We start from the raw sequence: 12,745 nt of genomic DNA, 5'->3' as shown, positions 1-12,745 counted from the left end.
GACATATTTTTAAGTCTGTTATTATACTGAACAAATAAACCAAGTCACAAAATTGAATACACACATCTGAAGCAAGCTTAGAGATTTCACTTATTTTTCCAGACAAAACAAGCACCAGCAAAATTTGGAAAGTGCATTTCAGTCCACAGCTTTCTCAAATGGAAATATTTCAAAGCTTTCTTATAAGAGAAAAAGATATAATGCTCCCATGAGAATTACTTGCCAGGGGCAAACTCCATCTTCACAGTGTTCTAGCATCACCAGTAACGAGCCAAATTACTAACTTTCCTATATAAAATCCCTAAAGACATTCAGACAGGAAGGGCAGAAAAACCACTGCCAGGCTTGCGCAACAGGAGCTGCTTCTGATGACAAACTCAGCCCAATAAGGCTAACAAAGTCAAACATAATCACAAATCCCACCAAAACTTGAACCTGATGACTTAGAAGAGAGACTGCTAGCAATGTCATATCAAACACAAGAAATAATGATATCCAAACAGGCCAGATGCCTAGAAATAGTCCAGTTCTTAGAACTTAGGATTTTTGGAAGAACATTCAGAAGACAGCAGAGGAAAACTGCTTTTGTCTGTTGTTACTAACTAGGACTTATCAGGTGCATGAAGACAATTCCATATTGAAACTATAATTCAAGGCAGAGACCTCCACTTGCTTTGAACCCAGCACAGATGTTTTGGTTGGATGAAGAAATGTTAAAAAGAAAAAAATCATGCAGTAAAAACCATTAAAAATTGCTGTAATTTATGGCTCGAATAAAACTTATAAACTTATCAGTAGAACCAGAACTCTCCACATTATTATTACTATTATTATTATGATTATTATTAACAAATGCTACATTTGACTTATACATTTCGAGGTTTTTATCCGTTATTCTACTACCTTATCTTTCATTCTAACAAACATTTTCTTCCAAATCATATGTGCAAGATCCACTCCATAAACTAAAATGGACATATTTCCTGCTGATTTTGAAGCATGTAATAGCACAATATCAAGTTGTGTACAATTATTTTTCTAACAATGTGCAGCTACTTTGCTAACTAACCATATGAGAATGCAACATCAGCTTCATCCCCATCTCACAGCCACTTTTAACACGCCATGCCAACTATGAAGTTGATCACAGCTGCTATGTTGGACACTGCCTCATCTCTTGATGCACAAGGTAACTTTTCTGGCAAATACTGACAACTTCAGAGAAAGATTCCAGTATATTTTTAAGAGCACAGAACAATGAAGCAGTACAAGAACTGATTATGGGGCAAATTTCTCTACTGATTGAAGATCAGAACATTTGTAACTCAGAAAGACTACACAGTTGTATATATCAAATAACACATGAGCCAGGGTACAGGCGATCTCTTTGGGCACTTCATTCCTACAATTGCACACTAAGCAGCAGAGACTTTGAGATACACTTGCTCTCAAAAGCCAGTAAGAAACAAGTAAAAAAGAAAGAAATGATCAGGGGCTTCTTGTTCACTCCTACCTATCACAAATACTACAAATACTGTTCCTTTCTCCCAGCATCTCCCTCAAGTTCCAGTGCAGACAACCCTGAAGACTTAAAGAAACTCCCTTCCCAGAAATTGCCAATTTACCAGGGAAAATATAAATAGACAATTAATCTGATGGACATATTCAGGAGGGTAAGTCAACTAACCGTAACGACAACTTCCTGTCATTACTGTAAACTACCAAACTTCCTGTAAAAGGAAGGGGAAAGGAAAAACTCCTTCTACATGCATCCAAGAATAATAGCAGGGCCATAGAAACCATGTAAAAAAAATCAATACAGTGCAGCCACTGAGCTGGAAGCTGAAGACCAGCTCTAAACAAAGGTGAGACTTTAAATCATTGACTGGAACTACTTTTGGTAAAATCTCATAATTTAATTACAAATCCTATCCTAGTTCAATTTTTCTTCAGAAAACTAATCAGAGTAATTGAGTTATCCCTTCCAGGGTCTTGAAATGTATACAATCCCTCCCAGGTAACTACATTTGTAATAGAGTTTAGAACTCCACTTAAAGTAATTCTTCTGCTAAAGCTCAGAATGAAATAAAGATGTTTCAACATAATGTACATTATAGAACTGAAAACTTTCATTACTCATCAAGACTAACTTAAGTTTGTTCATCAGGAAAGTATCAGATGCCTTTACACCTGTATTATAGTATCAGATATCTGTATAGACATGGGATACATACCAAGATATATCCATATCTTGGCCATGATTTTGAGTTACTGTGCAACAACTCCTGTTCCTCACCCTTCACTCCCTAATAAACAGTGTTGTCAATAAAGTTTGGCTTCTACAAACCAAAAACCCTATCGTTACTCAGAATTATCTGGAAGCAATACTAAAACCACGACAAAGTAAATTGTGTTTCATCCTTTTTTTCCCCTCCTCTGGCTGTGAGAACACACAGATCAATACTCTTCAGTATGAGAATTCTGCAGTGAAAGTTTCATTTGTTACAAACAGCAACAAAAGGGCCCCAAGCATGCCTTGTCACTTCCAGTTTAGAAGGAAACGCACTAATAAACTCTTCCCCCTGGGTCATCTTTGACAACGGGCAATACTATGCCAGCTCTTATTAAAGGCAATTCATATCAGTGGCCCAAAAATTTCTTCTAAAATTATCATCTTTTGTATCCATGTAGCAGGATGTCAGCTTTAAAGTGCCACTGAGATATAGGACCTGTCATTATGGTTAATTTTCAGTACAGTTTTAACACCAGGGTAGCTGATCCCTAAGGGTATGGCTATGCATTTTTGGCTAACAAGATTTATTTAGCGGTTATCCAGACAAACAAGAAAATATATTACTGTATATTGCTTTTCAAATACATCATCAAGCAATAAATCCAACTATAAAACATATACCTTTGTTCTCTACCATGATGTCAAATAGAAGAAAATGGTCTTGGATGATTTATCTTTGAGGGCATTTTTTAATACTTTTATTTATATATGTATGTATATGTCTGTATATATGTATATATAAAAAAAAAGTTTATATTCTTGGACTTCCAACAAAGAGCACACAAAAAGTAAAATTAATATCAAAATTAAAAAATGTCTATAGCTGCTATATATATATATATATACATATACATATATTATATATAACTAAATATAAAATTTATGTTTTGAGACATAAATATGGTGTTTTCTATGAAATTGCCTAAGTTTTTCAGCAGGACAATATGATGCATTTTAAAAGATGGTACTATGAAACTTTATATTCTTGTTGGGTTTTTTCTGAGACAAATACTATTCTTAATACCATTTTATTGCAGTTTTATACTAGGAAAAAAAAGAGGAACTTAATTTATTGGATAAATACATTGATTTGCCCTGCCTTTCTAACAATTGTCTGTTTTCATGCCTCAACAGGACTTATTTCAATTTATTAGGATGAAGACCATCTTGCAGTTTCCTAGACAAAAGGTGCATCTAACAGAGTACAAAGAAGCTCTTAACATGTTGTCTAAATCTTTTGTATAGTCAGCAAGGCCTATTTTTATTGATGTTTTATAGCAGCAATAAAACCTGGTTGACCTCAATCAACTGGTCTCCCAGGGAAAATACCTCTGCCAGCAAATACCAGACAAAAAATAGGTCAGGGCATTTCTGACACAGCTTTAATTTCTACAAGCTGAGGACAAGCTTACCTGCCTTGTCCCCGTTCCAGATGCAATGTCTGACTACAAGGTGCCAAATTGAGCACAGCCTGCTGCTCCACCAACGAACCGAGTGAGAGCCCACCAGGTATCGGAACCTTGCACCCACCTGGCCAAAACAAGCCCTCCACCAGGCAGCAGCCCCACAAACAGACTTTGTACACCACTCCTTTTTTCCCAGTTAAAAAACGAAACTTCACCACAACTAAGAATGAAACAGGCAGTTTTGGAGGTAACATAGTTAGGTAAGGAGTGGTTCAATAGCTTATTCTAGGCCATAGAGCCTGGAAGTGAGAACTGAACTTCTATGTTCAACCACATCCTTTGCCAGTCAAAATTGCATGTTTCCAAAACAAAATATTGCAAAACCAAAAAACTCTCCAACTTGATCACACCACAAACAAGCTATGGTTGGACACCAGCAGGCTTTTGAATTCATTTCAAACAAAAAAATATTTCAAGGTGGAACAGCAAATTTTCTTTTCTTTCCATTTATTTCTGTATTGGAAATCATCACAGAATATCTCCACGATGCTCCCAGTAGTCCTTGGGTAGGCAAAAGTTTACAAGTCTTTTAATCTACCTATCTCCCACGTAACAGACCAATGTATTATTTGCTCTACTAACAGTATGCTCAAGGCAATAGATTTTAAAAGGGAATGGTCATTATGTATTGGTGGAAGCTGATTAGCACTTTAAGTTCAACAAATTGTATTCCCAGAAAAGCATGCAGGCACATTCCACACACTGTGGGATCAGGGTTTTTCACAGGTGCATTCCATGGAAAGCAATTTTAAGAAGCTTTGCAAACCAGTCTTTCATCTTATGAGTTTCACTAGGCTGTTTTGTAGGATCGTTTCAGATCAAGGTATATGTAGGCTAAATAAAAAGTGTAAGCAGAAAGCACTGGTATTAAAAGCATTTAAATGTATAAAATGAAAATAAATAAAACTTTACCTCGAACAATAAGTTGAGCAAAGTTTGAGACTCCAGAACCTCTCTCTGACTGAGTTACACAGCGGTATAAATCCTGGTCGGTTTTTGTCACCTCTTGCAACTTAAAGGTAGCTGCAAATCTTCTGTGATTGATATTTTTAGTCTGAGCAACCGGAATATCTTCCCCATTTCTTCTCTGAAAATAAGAGTAGCCAAGGCAGAGTTAACTCAAAAGATATAAAAGACATTTATCATTACCATCATACAAAGAAGAAACAAAAACCCTCAACCCAAATGCATTCAGACCCTGCTACCATGCATTTCCATGGTGGAAGAGCTCAGTACTGAGGTCCCGTCAATAAACAAGCAGTACTCAATATAAAATCAAATTGGCAGTGCAAAGTATTATCAGGATTTTGCACTGGCACAAAAACATGACCATCACATACTCAACTGCAACCACATTACAGCTGGAATAATCCTAGGACAACCCAGCAGTAGCAGTTGTACTCCTAAGAAAATTCATTCAACTGTAAGCAGATTTACAACACATACAGTGGGTGCATTGTAAGATATATTTAAACAAACCTGGCATTGAGTTATTTCAAAGGTCTGCCAACAGCTCTTTTTCACCAACCAACCAATGTTTCCTTTTTACTGCTACCTTTTATCTGTCCAAGTTCAATACCTTCTAAAATTTTAGCTTTGTTATACTAAGCACCACATCTAAAGCTACCTGAAATAAAGAGTGGAGGGCAGGAAGGCATTAAAAGAGACATAACACAGATCTCATTTAAAGAAAGGAGCTTAGAGAGTTCTTAAAAAAAGCATAGATAGCACAAATCACTGAAAAATCTAATCTGTCTGGAGATGCAGGGCCAGGTGACAGGTCAGTAAGACAGAAACAGTTTGAGCTCTTGTGGGATCCTTTTTCCTTATTACCATTCACATTAAATTCTCAATGTTGATTTCAGTTGAAGAACAGACCCTCCTCCAAATGTCAGCATTAAAAACCACCCAGAAACATACACAAAGAAAACAATGTGACTGCTCTCTCCCACGGATCAACTGTATGTTATTTCCTGACCAGGATACAGTTTCTGAGCACTCAGCACTCCTCAGTCCCTGGAAAGATGGCAGCATTTGCTTGTAACCACTCACTCTGCTCAACACATAGCAAAGCGTGACCTCTGTGAACATTTTTAGCTCTAATCAACCCCTGGAATAGGAAACTTCATTGGGGTTTTAAACTCCAAGCTTTCTAACACCAAAAGTACTACTGCTGAGCCACACAATTTAATAACCTGAAAGCCTGTGGCAAAACACAAAGGGCAAAAAAATAAGGAGATGATTTAATGCTGCATGTGTATATCAGCCAGCCTCCTGTCACAGACAGGAGTACATCATAACATTTTACATTTACCCTTTGTCATCCTAGCATGGGCTAGTCACTTTAAAAGGTTTGTGGTAGATTAATCAGGGCTCCATCACCACTGAAACAAGCATTCACTCTAACTATTCAAATGTTTAAACAGATTATTTCTATTTACACCAAGCAGGCAGATTTCAGTCACTCACATTCCAGTACATGCCAGACCATGCCATTATCTTTACCAACTGTGGGTTTATTGGTGTGATTTTCTCATTGCAGGAAGACACCATCCACTTTCCCTCACCCAGCCACACTCTCTGTCATTTCCTCAGGTGTCAGCTCTGTCTGCATGACTGGGCCAAAAAAAACCCACAAGATACCAAGAGCAAAAACAGATTTCCAGAACAAAAAGGCACACGTGACACTTCCAAAAGGTGTAAGAATTGCTCCTTCCTAAAACTGTCATCATCTCGTAACAACCACAATCAATCACAGGGATGGTCTCTGAGAGGCTGTTCCCGGGACAAAAGCAATGGATGTTGGGCTGTAGGACACCTGGACCAGCTGTGGTGCAGCCAAGTCTCCCTGTGACAGACACAGGCTCCATCCTCCCCTCTGGGGATATTTGTCTCCAAGTTAGAAAAGCTAAGGAAGCTTTCTGATGCCTGCACATACTCCTGCACATGAAAAGCCTTATTGAACTTCAGGAGTCAATGAAATTATTAAATTCCAATATCAAACAAATGAGGGATGATGTTAAAGGCTTTATTTCAGTGATGCTTAAATAACAGGAAAATTATTTTGTGGGAAGTACACCTTCTCCTCCAGCTAGCTGGCTTCTTTTGATAGAAAATACTGGATCTGAAAACAGGCTTTTCAAGACTTGCACTCCCCACCCTCCTCCCCTCCTCAGCCCTTGCCCCCTCCCCAGTATCAACCAAAGGTTTGGACTGTCAGAAATTTGTTTTTAATTTGTTTATTTATTTAATATAAACCTTGGATCTAGTGCCTTGAAATAACCAAAATAAACAAAATTAATGGTATTTTCTTTCTCTCAAGCTTGTCCTGATGGCCTTGTCACATCATAGCCACCCAGCAGACAGAAGTCAAACTCCCCCCACTAAACACAAACTTGCCATATGATTGTCAAAATTACCAAGCAGCCAATAATAAACCAAAGGTGTATCTATAAACCTTATATGATAGCAGGCTTGACAAGAAAATCATGTCATGCAGTCATTCTTGTTCTGCTATGAAGGGAAAATACATATTAGGAAGTTCTCTAAAATGTAGGACTCCAGTAAGTCCACTGCTTTAAATTGGAATGCCAAATGCTTAGTCTGCAGCAGAGAAGCACATCCAAGCTACATTATATAAAATAATTTACACTCTAAAGATCAGAACTTGCTTACTTAAGCTCATCTGCATGCTTCAAGTTGAGAAACAAAGTGAATTTGTCTTCTATTTAAATGAAATATTAATTCACTTCCAGAAAAATTAATTAAAATAAAATTTTACAAGCTTTACAATTCTAGAGCAACATCTCAGATCTTCTTTTTTTATTTATATCAGTGATTTCCTATCATATTATCTTACAAGGCTTGGAGCAGTTGCTCTAATTTCTCTGTATTAGAATTTGTTTCTTCGGAAATAACTTCACAGCTACATTTTCACAGTCCTTCTTCATATATAGATTATCCATTAGACTATTTTTCCATCATTAAAATTATGAAAAGTTTGAACAGATGACAGTTCTCATTTAAAAAATGAATGTTAAAGAAAAAATCCTGCATTCATTTCAGCACATATCCCTTACACTGGTAACCCATTAGCCAGTCAGAGTTCAGATGCACTGTCACGATCTCTTAATTAAATTCTTCTTTTTAATGTCAGAACATTACTACTGATTTTAAAGGAGAGGAAAGAAAGGCAGCAGTGCTCTCTGCTTATTAAGAGTTCCTGGTACATACTGTTTCAATTTATGTCCTGCTCACACTGAACAGATCTTGAAAATGCTGCTCAATTAAGTTTTAAAAATTCAATTTAAAATTAATGTGGAGTTATACTAATGGGTAATGGCTGTACCCTGTGTGATCTTTGGTTCCTCCAGTCTCTTGCTGTCTGATTTGATAACCCTGAATTGCTCATTTAAGAGAGGTCATCACCAGGCAGTTCTCCTCTTTTGTGAAAATAACTCCGGGCTTCACAAAGAACTACTCTCTCTAAACACTTGATTAAAAGAAATATTAGCCTGTGAAAAAACCTCCTTAATTCTGGCATTCCAGGCATTTAAAATTACAATCTTAAATAAATCACTCTGACTTCAAGGTTATTTTTAATTTGATAGGAACATGATTTTATTAAACTTTCCTCAGGCAATGAAATTAGATCATCTATATTTTAAATAAAGTCAACAGCAAAGCCTACACAGCTTAAAAACAATCTTAGGTAAATTAACAATTAGTCTTAAATATCTCTCATTTGCCTTATGAAAGAAATCAAGCATTTAATAAATATGAAATGCAATTTTAGTAGATCTTTTAGAACCTGAGTGGAACGAAAAGAATCTAAACTCCAACATCATATTTAATTTGTAGAATTTAAGTGCATATCTTATACAAATTAAAAACTTATCAGTTTTTCTCCCTTAACTTTTCAGGTTGAAAAGTGGTAAGCTTTGCTTTTTTTGCTTACATAGCAATGAGATACCTCTCTGCAGTGATGCTCCCTCTAAATTTTCCAGAACCCTTGTTTTCACACCAGTGATTTTTATAAGCCTGGACAGTTCAACCTTACACATCCCCATCCTTTTTTTACTGTAAACACCTTAAAATAAGCCTGCTCTATTGCTAATAATTACAGTCAACTCTGGTTGCCTTCTCGGGCTCTCGGCTGGATGCTGGGATGCCTCCAGAGATCAGAGGATGTCAACGCTTCGGCTGCAGTGACACCCGCGTTACTCCAGCAGCACTGCCCTATCAGCTGCCCTGCACTTGCCCCTGCTCACCTTCCCTCCAGTGCTCATGCAAAAAAAAACAACCTGGGATATGAAAAATCTTGCTGAATACTCTCTCCCTGCCCATATATTATCATCACCAAACGGATCAGCTTGTGATCGGATTCACTGCACGGCCACTGGCAGCAGAGGAGAGGGCAAGTTATGCGTGGTAAGCGGGGCACAAGTCCACAGCTGGTCTGGGCAACCCAGTCCCCAAACTGCAATCAGAACTTCACCAGCAGCACAAGGGCTGCAAAGATAACCCCACCAGCCCAGGGCATTACAACCCCTGCTGCCTTGAGGAAAGGGCATTTGTAAACAACATGTTCCAAAACATTCCTGGGTTTATTCATTATGTAAAGAGAAAAATATCTCCTTTTTACGGGGAAAAAAAAGAGAGGGGGTTGACTGTGGATAGTTAGAATACCATCTATAATGCACAATCTCTGCCAGACGATATTTTCAAAAAATTAAAAAAAAAAATTAAAAAAAAAAGAGGGGAGTAAAAGACACAAATAGCTATAGCGTTTAAATTTACTTTATATGCACCTGTTTGTCCCTTTTCCACAGACATACATATTCTTTTAGAGCATTTATGACACAATTTAAAAATGCAGAAAAATCTAAAACCATTTATTATTATTACTATTATTATTGAATTTAAAATTTAAATTTTCTTTTACACAACTGAAAATAAAAGAAAATTACATTTTCTTTTACACAAATGTCTCAATATATTCTTGGCATTTTGAAATTTATTAACATACTAGGAACATAACAAAGCATGACATATATTTATTGTCTGAAATTATAAATAAAATTTTAATTTTTCCCCCTACAAAGGATTTAATTACTGAAGAAAGTGAGATTATTTTTCCAATTTTATTTATAAGTACAAAATTTAGACTAAGAAATCATTTTTTTCCAAGCAGTTAATGAATAAGAAATATAGTTTAAGTAATATGCCTAAATAGTCCTATCTTCTTAGAATAAAAGAAGGTGAACTAGCAATTTCTTTTGTTTGATTAATAAGGGGCAGAATTAAATATTATTTTAGTAGGAAATTAGTAGGATTTGCTTTAACTTTCTGGTCTCCTACATGGATAGCAAACCAGAATAAGATTCTACTTTCCAATGTGCACTCATTTATTAGCAAGAAAAGCCACTCAACTTTTCCCATGCCAACATACACCGAAGATCATGAACAAATGTAACAAGCCAAGCTTTATCCTGCATGCTGCCCTGCAGTACAGAAAAATCTTCAATTACTTAAAATGTCTTGGTATCATGCACTGCTATTACTCAAACTTGTTCCCTTTGAAGTAGGGGACAAATTTCTATCACACTGCACTGACCCTCCTACTGAAGAAATCAAGGGCTCTGATGAAATAATCAAACTAAGAGCCATCTGGCCCTTTAGAGGTGGCTCTTCTAATTTATTTTATTATAATAAGAGCCACCCAAGGCAAACTAGCAAAATTCCCAGTACCATGTCCCTAGCCATGCCACCACACAAATAAAAGCCAAACTCACTTTCTCTGAGCATTTTAAAGCCTCTTACTTTGAGCCTAATCAAACATATGTTGAACATTAAAAAAAAAAAAAAAGAGTTGTGTTTTTTTGTTGTTGTTTTTTTTGTTTTGGGTTTGTTTTTTTTTTAATTGAACTTTTCAGAAAGCTTTGGTTCTGGAATGCAGTGTTCTTGATTAAAAAAAAAAAAAAAACCAAAAAAAAACCCCAAAAAAACAACAAGCAACCAAAAACACGTAATTCACAAAAGTATGGATTCCAGACACAGTGATTTAAGGTCTATGCAACCTCGAGCAGTGCACAGTGAAATACAGTATTTATCCTGCAGCACAAAATATAAAAATCTGCTTAGAAGACAATGAAAGAAAAAAGATGCATAAAAACCCACCACTGAGGGCCAACATACCACAAGACAGCTCCTTAAAAATGTCTATGCAGACAATTTTACCCTATTCTAAAAGCATCCAAGCCTACCTTGGCTACTCTTATTCTTCTGTATTTCATTAAGTCCTGCAGTAATTTGAGAAAATTAGGGCCTGGGATATTAGGCTGCCTACCACACATCACACCACTGAGGAGAAGACAACCTGAATGCAGGTGGTAACAGACAAGAACCCCAGGACAGAATGGCCAAGGAATTTATAACTACACCTTTTATTTCAGCTGTCTCATTTACGTGGGTGTTTCAGACAGTGGCTGACTGAGGAGTGACTACCAGGACTACACAGAAGGACCAAACTTCCACGGCAGCTGTTCCACCTGTAAAGTACAAAAAGGCAGGAGGGGAAGGAGCCACCACTGAGGCCACAATCAGCATCACAGCCCCCAGCACCAGACGCTCCAGTCACCACAGGAGCCCAGGGAAGGCCTACAGGGAGGGCAGCTCCAAAGGCTGCTTTGCAAACTAAATGACTGTTAGCTATGCAGACCAGAGGACTTAGCTAACTGGGGCAGAATTAAATTAAGACCAGGAGGATTACAGTATTTCATGTTGTTGAAACCTAGGATGACCGGGCATCTAGGGGAAACTGCCATATTTATCCATGAAGCTGATAAATGAGGCAGGAGAGAGGGAGAAAGGTTCATTCAGGGTTAAATGACATAGATAGCATCAAAGGTGACTAGAAGGGGAAGAAAACAGAGGAATAAAAAAATATTTGTGAAACAAACAAGTTATGAATACTGTAATTTTCATAGGTTCAATATTCTGTATAACCATGTCTGAATCTGGAGTGTGTGATACAAAATAAACTACAAGTCAAGAAATTTACAAGGAGCCTTATAGATCACTTCAAGGCAGCTGTTCATACAAATTTGAAAAAAATGTTTGGGAAACCAGAATGTGTATCACAGACCATAAACACGATGAGGTGAAAGTGAAGGCAGAATAGATTCGTCATTGCAAAAGAGCCCACTATGCCTCCTTACACTGTCTTTTCCTTTCAAAAACATATTTTCCATAAGTAAAAGCAACCAATATGAAACAAATGAGGAAAGTGAGGTTTCTGTGCAAACCTGAAGCACAGCAAAAAAACACAAAAAAAAACCCCACCTTATACCCTGCCTAGCCACTGTCAGTAATCAAGATAAAGGTAAGATGATGTAGATTTGAACAGGATTTTACTGGCTGAGGAAAGAAGGTTTGGCACAAACAGCCCAGTTTGCTGTGCAGATTAGCACTTGCTTTAGGCAGATGATGCTGATAATCCAAAAAAGTCTTCTGTCTCCCCAGAGGCTCACCCACTGCTACCCAGGGAGAAGTGCAAAACCAGAGCCATAGGCCTTCTCTCTTCCTGCAGCCTCCACACAACTTCATAGCTCCCACTCCTCCTTAGGGCAAGCAGGCCTGACTGGCTTATTTCAGTTCAAAACCAAAAAGCATCAAACTTGACAGCTGACCAAAACCAAAAAGGGGATCAAAACTCTCCATCACAATTTCACGGCTGAAACCCTGCGGATGCTAGCAAGACATCTTCTCTGAACTGTCTCTAGGCAGCACTGAATTAAAAAGCAAAATAATAAAGCTTTTCCTAACATTCAGAGTATACTCAGCTCTCCTTAGCTTTCAGGGATCATAAAATTTGTGCAAACCAACAAAAAACATTCTTCCAATGCAATGAACATGGTGAATAGGCAGATGCACTGTAACAGCAAATGTTTTATCATCAAACTAAAGAAAGGGTATCTTAACCAGC

The 12,745-nt window shown here is 37.3% G+C and overlaps 1 protein-coding gene across 11 annotated transcripts in view; it reads right to left on the bottom strand.

The window, feature by feature from the left end:
- The window catches only part of PTPRK (protein tyrosine phosphatase receptor type K), a 376,330-nt gene that overhangs the window by 184,741 nt on the left and 178,844 nt on the right, over positions 1-12,745 (bottom strand). For all 11 annotated transcript variants that reach the window (XM_021547162.3, XM_077782215.1, XM_077782216.1 and 8 more), the window contains exon 6: positions 4,672-4,846. In XM_021547162.3, the coding sequence (XP_021402837.2) occupies positions 4,672-4,846 (175 nt within the window). The remainder of the gene's footprint in view (positions 1-4,671; positions 4,847-12,745) is intronic.

The sequence above is a fragment of the Lonchura striata genome, chromosome 3 (assembly GCF_046129695.1).
Source record: "Lonchura striata isolate bLonStr1 chromosome 3, bLonStr1.mat, whole genome shotgun sequence".
In the NCBI taxonomy this organism is placed as follows: domain Eukaryota; kingdom Metazoa; phylum Chordata; class Aves; order Passeriformes; family Estrildidae; genus Lonchura; species Lonchura striata.
This window is presented reverse-complemented; position numbering and strand designations above follow the sequence as displayed.